General features: G+C 38.2%; 1 protein-coding gene across 2 annotated transcripts in view; it reads left to right on the top strand.

Moving 5' to 3' along the window:
- Positions 1-13,392, top strand: part of atp8a1 (ATPase, aminophospholipid transporter (APLT), class I, type 8A, member 1) — a 119,864-nt gene that overhangs the window by 80,715 nt on the left and 25,757 nt on the right. For both annotated transcript variants that reach the window (XM_015393049.1, XM_015393048.1), the window contains 3 exons: positions 1,308-1,418; positions 8,060-8,134; positions 10,522-10,644. In XM_015393049.1, the coding sequence (XP_015248535.1) occupies positions 1,308-1,418; positions 8,060-8,134; positions 10,522-10,644 (309 nt within the window). The remainder of the gene's footprint in view (positions 1-1,307; positions 1,419-8,059; positions 8,135-10,521; positions 10,645-13,392) is intronic.

The raw sequence follows: 13,392 nt of genomic DNA, 5'->3' as shown, positions 1-13,392 counted from the left end.
AGCCACAATCTTCCCTGCACGCCTTAGAGTCCTGGAGGCGTAAAGATCCTGGAGTGATGGAAGATTGCAGCCAATCACCTTCTCTAAAGACCGGATAACACGCAGCAGTCTCCCCTTCGATACCTTAAACCTTCCTCTGCCCTCCTGCTGGCCATCCTGGTTACATGGGATGTGTTCAACCAATATCCAGATTTATCTGACTAAATAAAACCATCCTTCTTATTGCCCAAGTCCAAGCTACTCGAATCAGGTTTCAAACCTTTTTCTGCATTTATTGCGACATCATTAAGATGGACGATGATGGATCCAGCATGTCAAGTCCATCTTGAATTATGCTACTTCTGAAGGACCACTGTGCAACTGGCTTCACTCAACCAGCAGCAGAAAGGCATCAGAACAGATTGGTCATAGCTCAGAAATGTAGATGTTTCTGCACAGCCTTAAAAAAAGTCTAAAATTTGCCCTCATCATTTTACAGGGTGGGTATTTAGGCTACAACACAGCTTAGCTTTTTTGTTTTGACCACTTTTATTTGGGGTTCTTGAGATTCTGGCTGAGAAAAAGCAGCATCAACCAGAAAAAAGGAACATTTCAAAGTTCTTTAAGTTTCCCCCCAATTTATTTAGGATGTGTTTGATTTAGATCCCATAAGTCTTACAGTAAGCAAGATATAAGTGGTTCATACACAAAAAAACACTTTAACAGACTATTTACTATTACAAAAGTTCACAAACTTTGGAATTGATCATTCGGTCAATCTACTGTAATACAAAGGGAATAGGATCTCCTTTTAATATCTTATTTGGTTTACACTAACTTTCAAGGATTTCTTGTTATTTTTTTCTTTCTTTGTTTGCAGATTCTTGATAAAATACTTGCCTTTGGATTAGCTCAAGTGTTATCACACAGATCACCTCAAATATTACACTCTGTATGAAATTTCAACATGATCCCTACATAATAGCCTAATCATAAAGCCACTGAAGTGTAATGCACAGCCTTTGGAGACCAATACCCCTATACGAACCTCGCTAATTGCAGCAATTTAAAGCTTGGCCCTGCAGCGTGTGACTGGCCTTTTCTGGAATGCGTGAGTGAGAGATTTGGGCCAAAATCGTACTTAGGCCCTATAGATTTCTGCTGGGAGAAAAAGACTGAACACTTGCTTTAATCTTTAAGTTCCTTTAGCTGCTTCAGTGTTCCAGCTATGATCTCTAATTATGAAGAACGATTAAACTGGTGCTGCACTCAGGCTTCCGCTTTTCATTCATCATGTCGTTGCCCTCCATTTACTCCCTCCCACACAGTTCAAGTACTTGAAGAATCTGCTGCTCGTCCATGGAGCCTGGAATTACAACCGCGTAGCCAAGTGCATCCTGTACTGTTTCTACAAGAACATTGTTCTCTATATCATTGAGGTAAGTCTAACAAATTATCTTTCCAAGTTACAAAATACTGCAAAGATTAATGTAAAAAGTATTGAGCTAATGACAAACAGATACCATTCTCTTTTAGTTTTTATGGTTTATATTTCTGTTAATTGACCATTTGGACAAGGTAAATTGAATCTGCCTGTTTTTTTTATTAAGTTCTTTCATGATCCGGAGAATTCAACATTCAATTATAATGTTAACTTAGGCAAGGATCTCAAAGTTGGCTAATAGAGGAATGCTTAATTTGGAATTACTATAAAGCCATATTTGGATTGTTGTACTTGTTTCTTTGCGTCTAAATGTAGTAGTAATTTATTATTTACCTTTTTGGTCCTTTTGCTCTTGGCCTCAGTTACTGCAACCATATCAACATCCAGTCGTTAAATCTGTTCATTGCTGCTGGGAATACAACACGCTGTTGTCAGTAGGCTTTAGGTAGATTTAGACATGTTAGTCCCTGTATTGGTTCTACTGTGTATGATGGGTTTGATTGCATTGGACAGAAACCATGCTCAGAGCTGATAGCTGCTCAGAGCTATCGCCAAGAGTCACCAGGAAGGCTAAGTAGCTGCAATCACCAGCAGCTCTTATCGCCGCCATTCTTTGTGGGGTTTTTTTTCCTCCAACTCTTCAATTTGTGTATCCTCTGAGATTCAAACCTGGACACTTTTGAGTGTTTGACCACACTGTCTCAAAGACTGATGATATTCAAATACAGAAACGCAGTATTGGAGGTTTAGCTTTAGCTCTCACTTTCTTGTTTCTTTTCATGTTGCGTCATTAATCCATTTTGTCCTGGAAACCTACATTAAAGTTTTCATATTTAGAGCGAAATAGTCACTGAATGTTAATTCTTTATCTTGTACAGTTCTTATCTGAACACAATTATTGTTACTAGTAGTAATCTGTTGTTACCCTTTGATAATAAACACAAACACAGCTACCCCTAAAATAACTTGAGATTTACAAAAGTTAATACTTAAATGCTTGGATTCAGGGTGCTTTGTTATAGATGAAGCCTCATTAAAAACCTATGCATCTTTCATATTTCAGTAGGTTTAAGGCTTAAGCACCTTTGGTTTACCTTGGAGTTCATTGTGGTTCGAAATGGCACAGATGTACAATTAGTAAATGGAATCTATAAACCTTCGGGTTTAGCCTAAATTGTTTGGTTTGGTCATCTTGGTTCTTTTTGTGCCATTTTTACATCAAAGATCAACCTTGTGTCTTTTTCATGGAAGATCGAGCGTAATGCCATAAACCTTATGTTTCTTGATGATGCTATAAACTGTTTTCCCAGGATGATGATGAATCATCTTTCAGGTAGAAGCCATTTTACCTTCCATGTGGGTATAGATCATCTTGTCTCTGATCTCCTCAGACATCTCCCGGCTTTCTCAGATCAATATTAGGATTGATGCCCACCACAGTACTGATATATCCAGCAGCATTCCCTTGAAAATGGCAATATGGCTGAAGATGAAAAGTTTGATGAACGTATCAATAACTGTTAAGTTCAAGCAAGACAAAGGATGGAATAAAACAAAAATTTATCATGACATTTTCTGTCATCTTTGCAGATGAGAAGCAGTCGTTAAATAAAGGCCTATAAAATAGTAGCACTTTTTATGTGTTTTTCTTTTGAGATACTTTAACCACGAATTGCTTTTTTTCAAGATGACAGAAAATGATATGATAAATTTTAAGTTTATATGCCTTTAAAAATCTGTCTGCTATGTTTGACGTTGGAGTGTGCCTTCTTATTGTCAATGCGACTGGGAGAAAGAAACTTAGTCCTTTATGTTTCCATTACATCTGTTCCAACTATTCTGCTTTTTTTAAGATCAGGTTAAATAGACATAATACACAGAAATCCAGGGATAAATTAGATTTTGGCCTAAGTTGATTAACTTATGACGAACTCTGCCTTTGACTTTTCAGTCTTGCTCAAAAATTAAATTACTTTAATCTGTGCCTTTCACCACCCGTTCTAACATATATCTTCATGTATGGGATAAAAAACGAGATAAGGATATTTTCGTTGTCAGAAGTCTACAGGTCGTATATAAATCTCTGGCCTTTCTATTCATGATATCTGATAGGCAAAACATTTGTTATCAAATCCAAACCTGTGCATTTTTCTCTTTTCGTTGTGTGATTTCCATATGAAACACTCCAGGCTCCATGTCACAGTGATTTTTACCAAAACCTAAACATAACATTTACAGTTTGAGTGCACTTTCTTGGGCAAACTAGAAATATTTGCCACTTCATCCCATTTCTGGGTCTGAAACAAATACCAGCAGATAGCTCCACTCTTTAATCTTTGTAGTATCTACTGTAGACATAAAACACAAATTCTCTTCCAGGGTATGTTAAAAGCTATGTTTGCTGCACGAACTGATATATTTCACTGACTTTAAGGTAGAGTTTTTTTTTTTTTTTTTACTGTTAATGCGAATTCTGCATTAACGCCCCATACAATAAAAGGTCAAACCTGAATGCTAGGCCAGGGAGACCAGCTGCTTAAGTCTCTTTTCATCTGCATCTCTTTCCCCTGGATCTCTAGAAATCACATTTGGTTGCTGGGCTTGGGGGCCCTTGGTCCAAGGCTGAAGTCTTGAACATAGTTTGAAGCATAATCTTTTTTTTCCTCAGTTATAATTATAACGGTTGATTGTGATTTCATAAGACCGTCTCTTATCAGGATCATTCACCAGCAGAACAACTTCAGAGTTTCTGGCTTCAGTGAACCTGCTGAAACACGCATGACTTCATAGCAGTGTTTAACATGAAAATACAGAGCTCTATAAAGGGATTTGCTAGCCCTTATGCTGTTTTACATGAAAACTTAAATTAAAATGTATTTTGGGAAATTTTTCTAATACACCATTTTTAATAATAATCCGTTTTTCATCTACCCCGAATTTGTACTTGCTCTTTAACTATTACTACAATTAGGCTTTTTGAGTATGTCTCCTTCAGATTGAAGGAATGGGAAGTTTTTAGGTCTTGCCACAGATATTTGAATTTTGGGGAATGGTTGTATCTATTATTTTTCTTTAAACATTAGCCCAGTTTTATCCCTGACCTGTTTGATTTGTGCTTTAGTTCTCCTGAAGCCATTTTTGCTGATTTTCACCAGAGAACCTTGAGATCTAAATGCACATAAGCAAACTTTGCTAGTTTGGTGACTACTTTAGACATTTGTTTTGACTGTTGTGTATATTAGTCAGGTTAACCTCAGATTATTCTATTTGTTTATTTTAATTATTCTTTTTTTATTCTTCTTTGGATTTTTCACCACTTTTAGTCAGCATGGTACGGAAAATAGAAACATAAAAGTTTATGAGTTGTAGGCAGAAAGGTTCAAGGAATCTGAATATCATTACAAGGCACTGTATTTTTTAAATACACTGGTTTAAACAGACCTTAAGTTTAGTTCCCAAATTTGACTTTTGGAACAATTTACAAGTAATTTACTGAATGAAGAACAGCAATGAAAAGCTTTAAATTCACCCAATTTAAAGCTGTGGGACCTTTGTGAAAGGATCCATAGAAACTCCATTCATATGCATGATCTTTGTGGCCACTCTTGTTTGATTGACTGCTGCTCAGGGACATGATAGACAAGTGGTACCTATAAGGCAATTACAAGAACTCTCATTCAGCCATGATCACTGTGGTTTAGGAATGCTCAGAGTGGAGGAGGGAATCTTTCCGACCAGTTTGGACTGAATTAATCGTTGAAGACAGAGGCTGGCATTGTAATGCAACCACTGTTTGAAGCTTCACATATTTCCAGCATATTTATCAGCTCCCTCTTTATCGCCACCGTTTTTTTCTCTCTTTGTGAATGAATTTCATTAGCAATTCTTCAGAGCCAAACTTAAGAGTATCAGGACTCTAAGTATAGGGGAATACTGTCATTCCCACCCAACCTCCTCCTGGCAGAAACTCCTATAGAACTCTGCAGCGCTGAGGAGCGACCTCGGAATCAATGATTTTTCATTTGCTGATGAATATGCAAGACTCCTTGGTCTTTTGTTCCCCAGTTTTTTTTCTTCCCCCTCTTCAGTTCTCGCTTGGCCCCAACAATGTTTTCATGATGTGCAGTGAGGGAGAGAGGCCAGCCACACCCCTCAACTGAGTGGCACTCTATGAGGAGAAGAAAAGGGGAAGTAAAATCCTGCCTTGTACTTCCCCTAATGAGCAAATCAATGCATCTGTCCCTCAAGAGATTGGGAGAGCAAGAAAGAGAGAGAAGCCTCGAGGACGAGGCCAAAGCACTCACACAGAAGCAGCAACCCCACCATGTGAATAGGAGGCTTTTTTAACTTGGCTCAACAATGTATCGACCCAGAGGCTCTTATTGAGCAGATCTGTAATTAATTCAGCAGTTTGACCTACCCACAAGCCACACAGTGCCAACCCTTGAGCTATTCTCGTAGTTGAACCTGCCTCATGACTTGAGCTTCATCCATACCCCTCATAACTCCTAGCAACGGCATCTGAATGCAATTCTAAATAAGCAGAGATCCAAAACATCTGAGGTTGTGGTCCTATTGTCTTTGCATGGAAAGCCATCTGGTTCCATTTTCATTGGAACATCCCATGTGATTTAACGTTGGGCCCCAAAAATATGATAGAGGATTGGTTGTTAGTGGGCGTGGCTGAAGACGAAAGGAATAATCTGGGCACACATGAAAGTCGGGAATTATCAACCGGCCCCCCACTGTTTGTTTTCATATGCTAACCCCAAGTAACTGTAAAGACCAGCGGGCAGGCTGCTGTTGGTCGTGCAGGCATCGATGGAAGCAAAAGGAGGGGCCGTCAAGCAAGCTTTGTCCCAATTTGAGAATTTGTAGCAGTTCATGTCTCCATAATGACGTTAAATGAAGCGAGGAAATTCCTGGTAGGCCATGGCCAAAACACAGCTTCCTTTATGTTTACTTGACAGTTCTGGCAGCAGCTAAAGCCTGTCCTGGATCATGAAATGTCAAGCTTCAACACTTTGGGGTGCAGTTTCTGATCATAGCTTCCATGGGTTTTCAGTTTGGCTGAACTTTAGAGTACCCCTCTTTGCCCCTAGATTTTCTAAACCTTATTTGCTACCTTCACATATAACTATAGGTTATTTTCTGATTTCTACCCAACAGCTGGTTTGCATTACCTTTGTGTGCTTCATTCAGATTACTTAAGTCGCTTAAGCAGTGTAGCTAACATCATCTGTCACCCACATGTTGTCAGGTAGAGCAGAGTAAAGCTGTGGATTTAAGTTTAGATATAAGCCCATGATGATCATTGAGGGGATGAAGACTTTTTCCTCATTAGATCCTCATCAATTTTGAAGGAATTCGGTCATGTCCAACTAATGACATGCTGATCCCAGGGCAGCATTTGAAACTAACCCGCCTTTATTTACTAATTCATAAATTAGGTAATTTTTATTCAACATTTACAAGGTTGGACTTCTTGAACAGAGGTCACTATAATATGAAGTCAGGAATTTCCTAGCTCCTCTGAGTTCTTTTACAGTTTAAAGGAGTTTATATCATTGGTTTGTTTCTATTACTTGTTACTAAGGCTTTGAGCTTCGAGGAACAGCTTTCCAGTAAGAGATGTGTCGTTTCCCCTACAGGCTAACATGAGTTGGTAAAGTGCTTATTTACCTTGTGTGTGTTTTTTTTTTTTTCTGAAAAAAAAAAAACAATGAACATAGTTATTTTTAGTTTTTGTCCTCAGAGAAATTTTCTATCTGTAAAACAATCAAAATTGTGTTTTTGTTATTAGCTGCTGTATGTTTGATACCAACCTTTATTTTTCCCCAATAACAAAATGTATATTTACTATGATATTAAATATATATATATATATAATATAATATAATATAATATAATATAATATAATATATATATATATAAATATAGTTATATTTTTCAGCCATGGTGGTCGCCAATTTTTTCACCTGCAGTACAGGTGTTGATATCATCTTTAGGTCCTACTGGGCTTAAGCCTGCAAAGTAAGCACAGGAAGGCTAAAGATCATCCTGAGTTGTCACAAACTCTGCATCACACTGATAACATCAAACCAAAAATACTGCATATTTGCACCATATATATACAGTATTATTGTTCTGAGCTTCCAAATCAATGGGTTTTTTTGCACGATGTTTTTTTTCCTCCCACACTGTTTACATTTGATCACTGCTGCACTTTATGCAATGGAAATGTTCATTTTAAAACTGTGTTAAACGGAATTTAGTAAAGTTTAGACAATAAAAGTAAATATAAGAGTTGTTTTATTACGTTTTGACTTGATTTAAACAACTCTGTATTTTATTTTGTTATTCATTTAAGTTTTAATTTTTTCAAATTTTAACAGCTTGTAATATGTTTGCTGAATTGTATTGTAGATTGTAAATACATATTTCTCAATTAAGAAGTCTAGTCTAATGTTACAACTGATCATGGAAAAATCAGTCTCTAAAATTATTATGTTTTACAGCTTTAAATGCTTGTACTAGGAAAGAGTTTTAGGAATGTTTTGGACTAAAGCCAATGCATGTCATCTTCTGTTATTTTACTTTCCTGCATTTTAATGTGAGTCTTTTTATATATTACAGATCTGGTTTGCATTTGTCAATGGCTTCTCTGGGCAGATCCTCTTCGAACGCTGGTGCATTGGCTTGTATAATGTGGTGAGTGTTGGGAACTTTTATTCTCTAAAGACACCACTTTTCACCTCTACCTGATCCTCTCTTTGACACCAAACATTTTAGCTCTGGTACGCCACAAATGATCCGTTCTTTGCTAGAGTGTGGCATTTACATCCTGAGAAATCTCTTTGTTATTTATGACCAGATGTCAACTCTGTATTCCCTCTGTGCCCCAAGCTATGTGCTGAATGTGAAAGAATAACAGCTTTGCTTTCGCCAAGGAGCACAGTTATTCAGATCAGCTACGTTTGAACGATGAAAAGAAAGGGAAGACTGGAGCGGCAAGTGAGCTGATTTTGGGAGTCCCACAGGGCGCAATAACAGGGCCACTCCTAATGAGCTCATGTGTCATATCTCTCATCAATTAAACAAATGGATAAAAATGTGCTGTTAACTCTACAATAACTCGTATTTAGCTCCATTCAGAATGAGAAATGTTCACAAAATATGGAAACAATTTACAACTTGAACTGTAATAGTTCTGGCTCTTTTTTTAGTGACATAATAAACCACCATTTCAAATGACCATTGATGTTTAAATGGGGGGGATACAGTAGAGCTTTTTGAATCTTAAAAACTTGGAGAAATCCTTTGCCTGAGTGGGAGTCTGTTAGATGCATTGGCCTGAATCCGCCCTTCAATAGAAGTCTTCCAGGGCCTGGCTGTGAAAAAGAAAGGGAACCCAATGGAGCGTGTCCTGTGGCCTGCAAGTCCTGCAAACCTGAAGCCTGCAAACTCCCCCTCCAGATGGGCTTGCAGTCATCTCCCACCAACAGGCCCACTGAGCCCTCTTAGCTACACAATACCATTGCTCTCCTTTAGCAGCTGCTACATAGAACATTACAACATCTCTAAGAAATTACACTTAAGCCAGATTTAAATACCTGCCTCTTGGTCCAGATTTTCACAGATGTTTATTGGGCGATAGGTTTTTGCATATGAACAGACTGAAACCGTGACCAATCAAAACAAACCCCAAAAGGGTTCAAGGTCAGTGGTCTTCCATTATCAGACTTAAGCAGAGTGCAACTGGAGAACAGACTGAAACAAATTTCCAGTAAATGAAACATATGGAGGTATGGGGAAGAATCAAAACAGTCATCTGTCATTAGTTAAAAACTGAAATTAGTTATAAACCATGAATGCACCAAACAGAATAATCTCACATTTTTTGTAAAGTCTGACGTGAACTATAACAATTTATAAGAACAACATTAAAGATATATGGTTTTGGGGTGTGCAGGTGGCGCAGTGGTTAGCGTGCACGACCCATGTACAGAGGCCTTAGTCCTTGACGCGGGTGATGGGGTTTGAATCCGGCCTGTGGTCCTTTCCCGCATGTCTCTCCCTCTCTCATACCCAGTTTCCTGTCAGCTGCTGTCTAAAAAACAAGCCACTAGTGCCGTAAAAACTCAAAAAACAAAAATAGATATATGTTGCTTATAATTTACATAAGAGGCAAAGGCATCAATACGAAGTGTAACAGGAATAACTGTTCAGATCTTGCAGAAATTCTCTCTTAAAACATTTACACACAGACATAATTGATTGAAATGTTTTGTGAAACATTTTTGAATTATTGAATGTGAAGTTCAGACTGTAATTTCTTCCAAATGATGGGCGCAGAAAGCCTAAAACTTTGTTAGCTGTGATTGGTCGATATAAGAAATAAAACCAAAAAGAAGATAAACAAGGTTGTAGATATCAACGCAGAAAAATAAGGAAATAAAGAAATCAGGCTGGATAAAGAATCATCATGTGCCATGATGATGAAATGTAGCAAAAAATGGCCACACATCTTGAACAGGTTTACATTCTTATCATTATTTTTGATTCACGCATTCTTGCTATTCTGGTAATTGAGCTACTTCATATGTTTAATAAGAATGTGATCACCTGCTTGTATAAGGTTTTATCAACACACTTTTTCCAAGATGGTTTCTGTGAGTTGAATAGAGAAGAGTTGAAGGATAAATTTGCCAGGGGATCACAGGACTGTCTTTTCTCTGCATTTGCGTCCCCAACTGGAAAATTAGATGCGCTACGTGCTTCAATCAGCATCACACAAGTCTTTTTTGATCACCATTTAGGCTAGAGTTCATCATATACAATACAGCTTATACTTCTCCCCTCTTTTACATCTTCATACATCGTGTATATTATTGGATTTTATTTTGTCTAGAATGTTTTTGTTTAGATTTCCTACAACTTAGTTTTTTTAACTCAGCTGGTTACTGGTCAGGGAGGATCAAGGTTAAAATCAACTGAATTCCTGTGATCAGAGCATTTATCTCTGCATTAATATCGCGTATTCATTTACGCTTTTTGAAACTGAATTTTGATATTCCTTGTTTTGCTTTTTCCTGTAGATCTTTACTGCCTTACCACCTCTTACTTTGGGAATATTTGAGCGCTCCTGTAGGAAAGAAAATATGCTGAAATACCCAGAACTTTACAAAACCTCCCAGAATGCAATGGGCTTCAACACCAAGGTAAGACAAAAGACTGCCTAATGATATGCTTTTCATGATATAGATTTCATGTATTTATCATTTTATTGATTTGACAAAATGACTTATTGATAAGAAATTATCAGGTCTCTCTAAAAAAAAAACTAAAAGAAAATGTGAAAAAGTTTACTCATCACTCCCTAAATTTGAAAGGAATATTCAGTTAAACATTTTAAAAGGTCAACCCTTCCTGTTTTTAAAGCCAGCTGCCATCACATTAATGAAAGGAGATGTTTCTGTTGTTGCTCTGAAGGATTTATCTCCTGCCTCAGTGACCCGGCAGCTGCAGATACTGGATCTCCTCTCTGTGCCTGATTCGGCGGAGTTTGACCTCTTCTGTTTGGTTGTGGGTGGCGTCGGGGGTGCTGTTCGTTAGCTTTCCCCTGCTGGGTAATATAGTTGTCTCCTTCTTTCTTCATGCCCAGCCACAGACTCCTGGACCTTCCTCACAGGCGTGGTGACCCGGTTAGCTCCACAAGGAAAGGGGATTATAAGGAGGATTGGCCATGGTGTTCTGGGGCAGGAGAGGTCACATGAGTGTTGGGATGCGGTTCAAAGAGAGACAGGGAGAAAAACCCAGAGCATGTTGTCCTTATATGACAAGCATTTGTTGCGGAAAATTAAGCAATTTGTTTAAGGAAAGGGGTGCTATGTTTGGAGGCCATGGCCCATCAGATCACATTTAAACAACACAGGACTGAATGTCATGGACCATTTCTGATACAGGCTCCTCTTCAGCTGTAAATTAAAAAAAAATAATAATAAATATTGGACTCTATTACCATATGCACTTACCACTTTTGACATATGAATATGGTCAACAGACTGATAAAAGCATGTATTTGTCTAATTTTTAATAGTTTATTTATTTATAAAAAAAAATTTCATTTAATGGATTTCAGATAAATTAGATTCTTTTTCTGATGTAATAATGAATTATATTTATCGATATTGTTAGATTTAGTCTTTTTATACACCTAATGTATCTATTACATGTTCCATAGTTTGTACATTATATTCTCTCTAGTTAAATTAATGTCTTTGGTTTTTTATAAAATTATTTTATAAAGCTTTATTTATTCCAGTTTAATTTATTAATTCACTTAAAAATACTATTAAACTATTAATGCTTTTATTTGAATAAATACTCAGTTATACCTCCAGTTTAATTTATATTCCTGTACAGCTAACGGCTGTTTTTTTTACATGAATCTTGCTCTCAGATAGATTTCCCCCCCCCCATCGTTAAACATTGTAGATATTTCATTAAGTATTCCTGGTGCCAAACAAGGATCACAGAAGTATTCCCCTTGATAGTTAGAGGCAAATGAACCTGAATTTTGTTTGGGCCACATTTTCCAACACCCATAAATGATGACTCGGGCAGGTCAGCAAGTTGTTTTTGCTGGCTTGTCCACTCTCTTCCAGAGATATTTTCCTTGCAGCTGGCCCGAGGCGAGGCGAGAAAATCCATCAGGAATTTGGCCCCTCCGAAACCTGTCTTTCTGCGGGCCCAGCTCTTTTGTACCCGACAGATACTGTCTCTGTAAATTAAAGCTGTTTGCGTTGAGGTGTGAGCAGGGAGAGGCTCACACTGGGGGCTTCAACTTTGTCACTCATTTACTTTTAAGGACATAGTTGGTTCCCATGTAAACTAATAAAGCCCTTTGCAGTCCTAATAACTAGAACTACCAGCTCTTTAACAGCTTCTCCTTCTCTCCTTCCCTCCTCATTCGTTCATAAAGAAACGGAAAAGAGAGGGCTGCTCTGGAAATATTTGGCTCCATATTAATTACTGCCTTTCATGTCTTCTGCTTTTTTTGGCCATTAAGGCTTCCACAAAGGGCCAAATTTTCCCAGACAGACCAGCCATTCATTCTGAGTGGATCCTAACCAGCCTGAGGAGAGAACAAGAGCAAGGAGATCCCCAGGTGGATTGATTGCTTGAAGAAAAGGATCCCACTGTGACAAACGATTATGAACATTTATCGATTTCATTAGCATTCATTATTGTGGGCAGGAACCCAGAGGCTCGTTCTCCCTCCTGCGGGGACCGTGAAGGGATAACGGAGGGGAAAGCCGACAGAGAGCTGAGCCTGTCAGCAGGAGGCTAATTGAGTAAGACCTGTGATTGTAACATTAGTGATTATTTAATACGCGTTTGACCAAAGAGCCGAGGAAACAGTGGGTTTTCTTTAGGCCACCCTCGCTCTGTGGATTGGGTGTTGTGTACACAGTGGGAGGGTGAGCTAATCCAGGGTGGGGGTAGCTGTCAGGAGGCTGTGTTTGGCTGGTGGGAAGGAGGTGAGGCTGCGGCGCTGAGGTCACAGTATATTAACAAAGATGAGATGAAGTGTTAGAACATGAAATATTTCCAGAACCCCACAAATTATTCACTTTTCTGGATGTCATCGAAATGCCATGTCCAGTTTTTTCAGACTTACTTGGTAAATAATTTTACTACTGCTTTCAGGTTCTAACTTTTCTGCTAGTAAGGCCCCGTCCACACGAAGTCAAAACGAACACGAAACGCTGATATTTTCCAAAACGTTTGCCGTAAAGACGGAGACGTAAAATAAATGTGAGCGTCCACACGAATGCATGAAAACGCTGCAAAATGTATGCCAGGCCTGTAAGTGGCGCTGTGGTGCCAAAGCAAAAATAAGCGACGAGGTTCAGTCAAATTCAGGTGCTGAACTATGTGGTCGATATTGCTCTTTTCTTCCTGGA

This window comes from Cyprinodon variegatus, unplaced genomic scaffold, assembly GCF_000732505.1.
Source record: "Cyprinodon variegatus isolate N-32 unplaced genomic scaffold, C_variegatus-1.0 Scaffold622, whole genome shotgun sequence".
NCBI classification, from domain to species: domain Eukaryota; kingdom Metazoa; phylum Chordata; class Actinopteri; order Cyprinodontiformes; family Cyprinodontidae; genus Cyprinodon; species Cyprinodon variegatus.
This window is presented reverse-complemented; position numbering and strand designations above follow the sequence as displayed.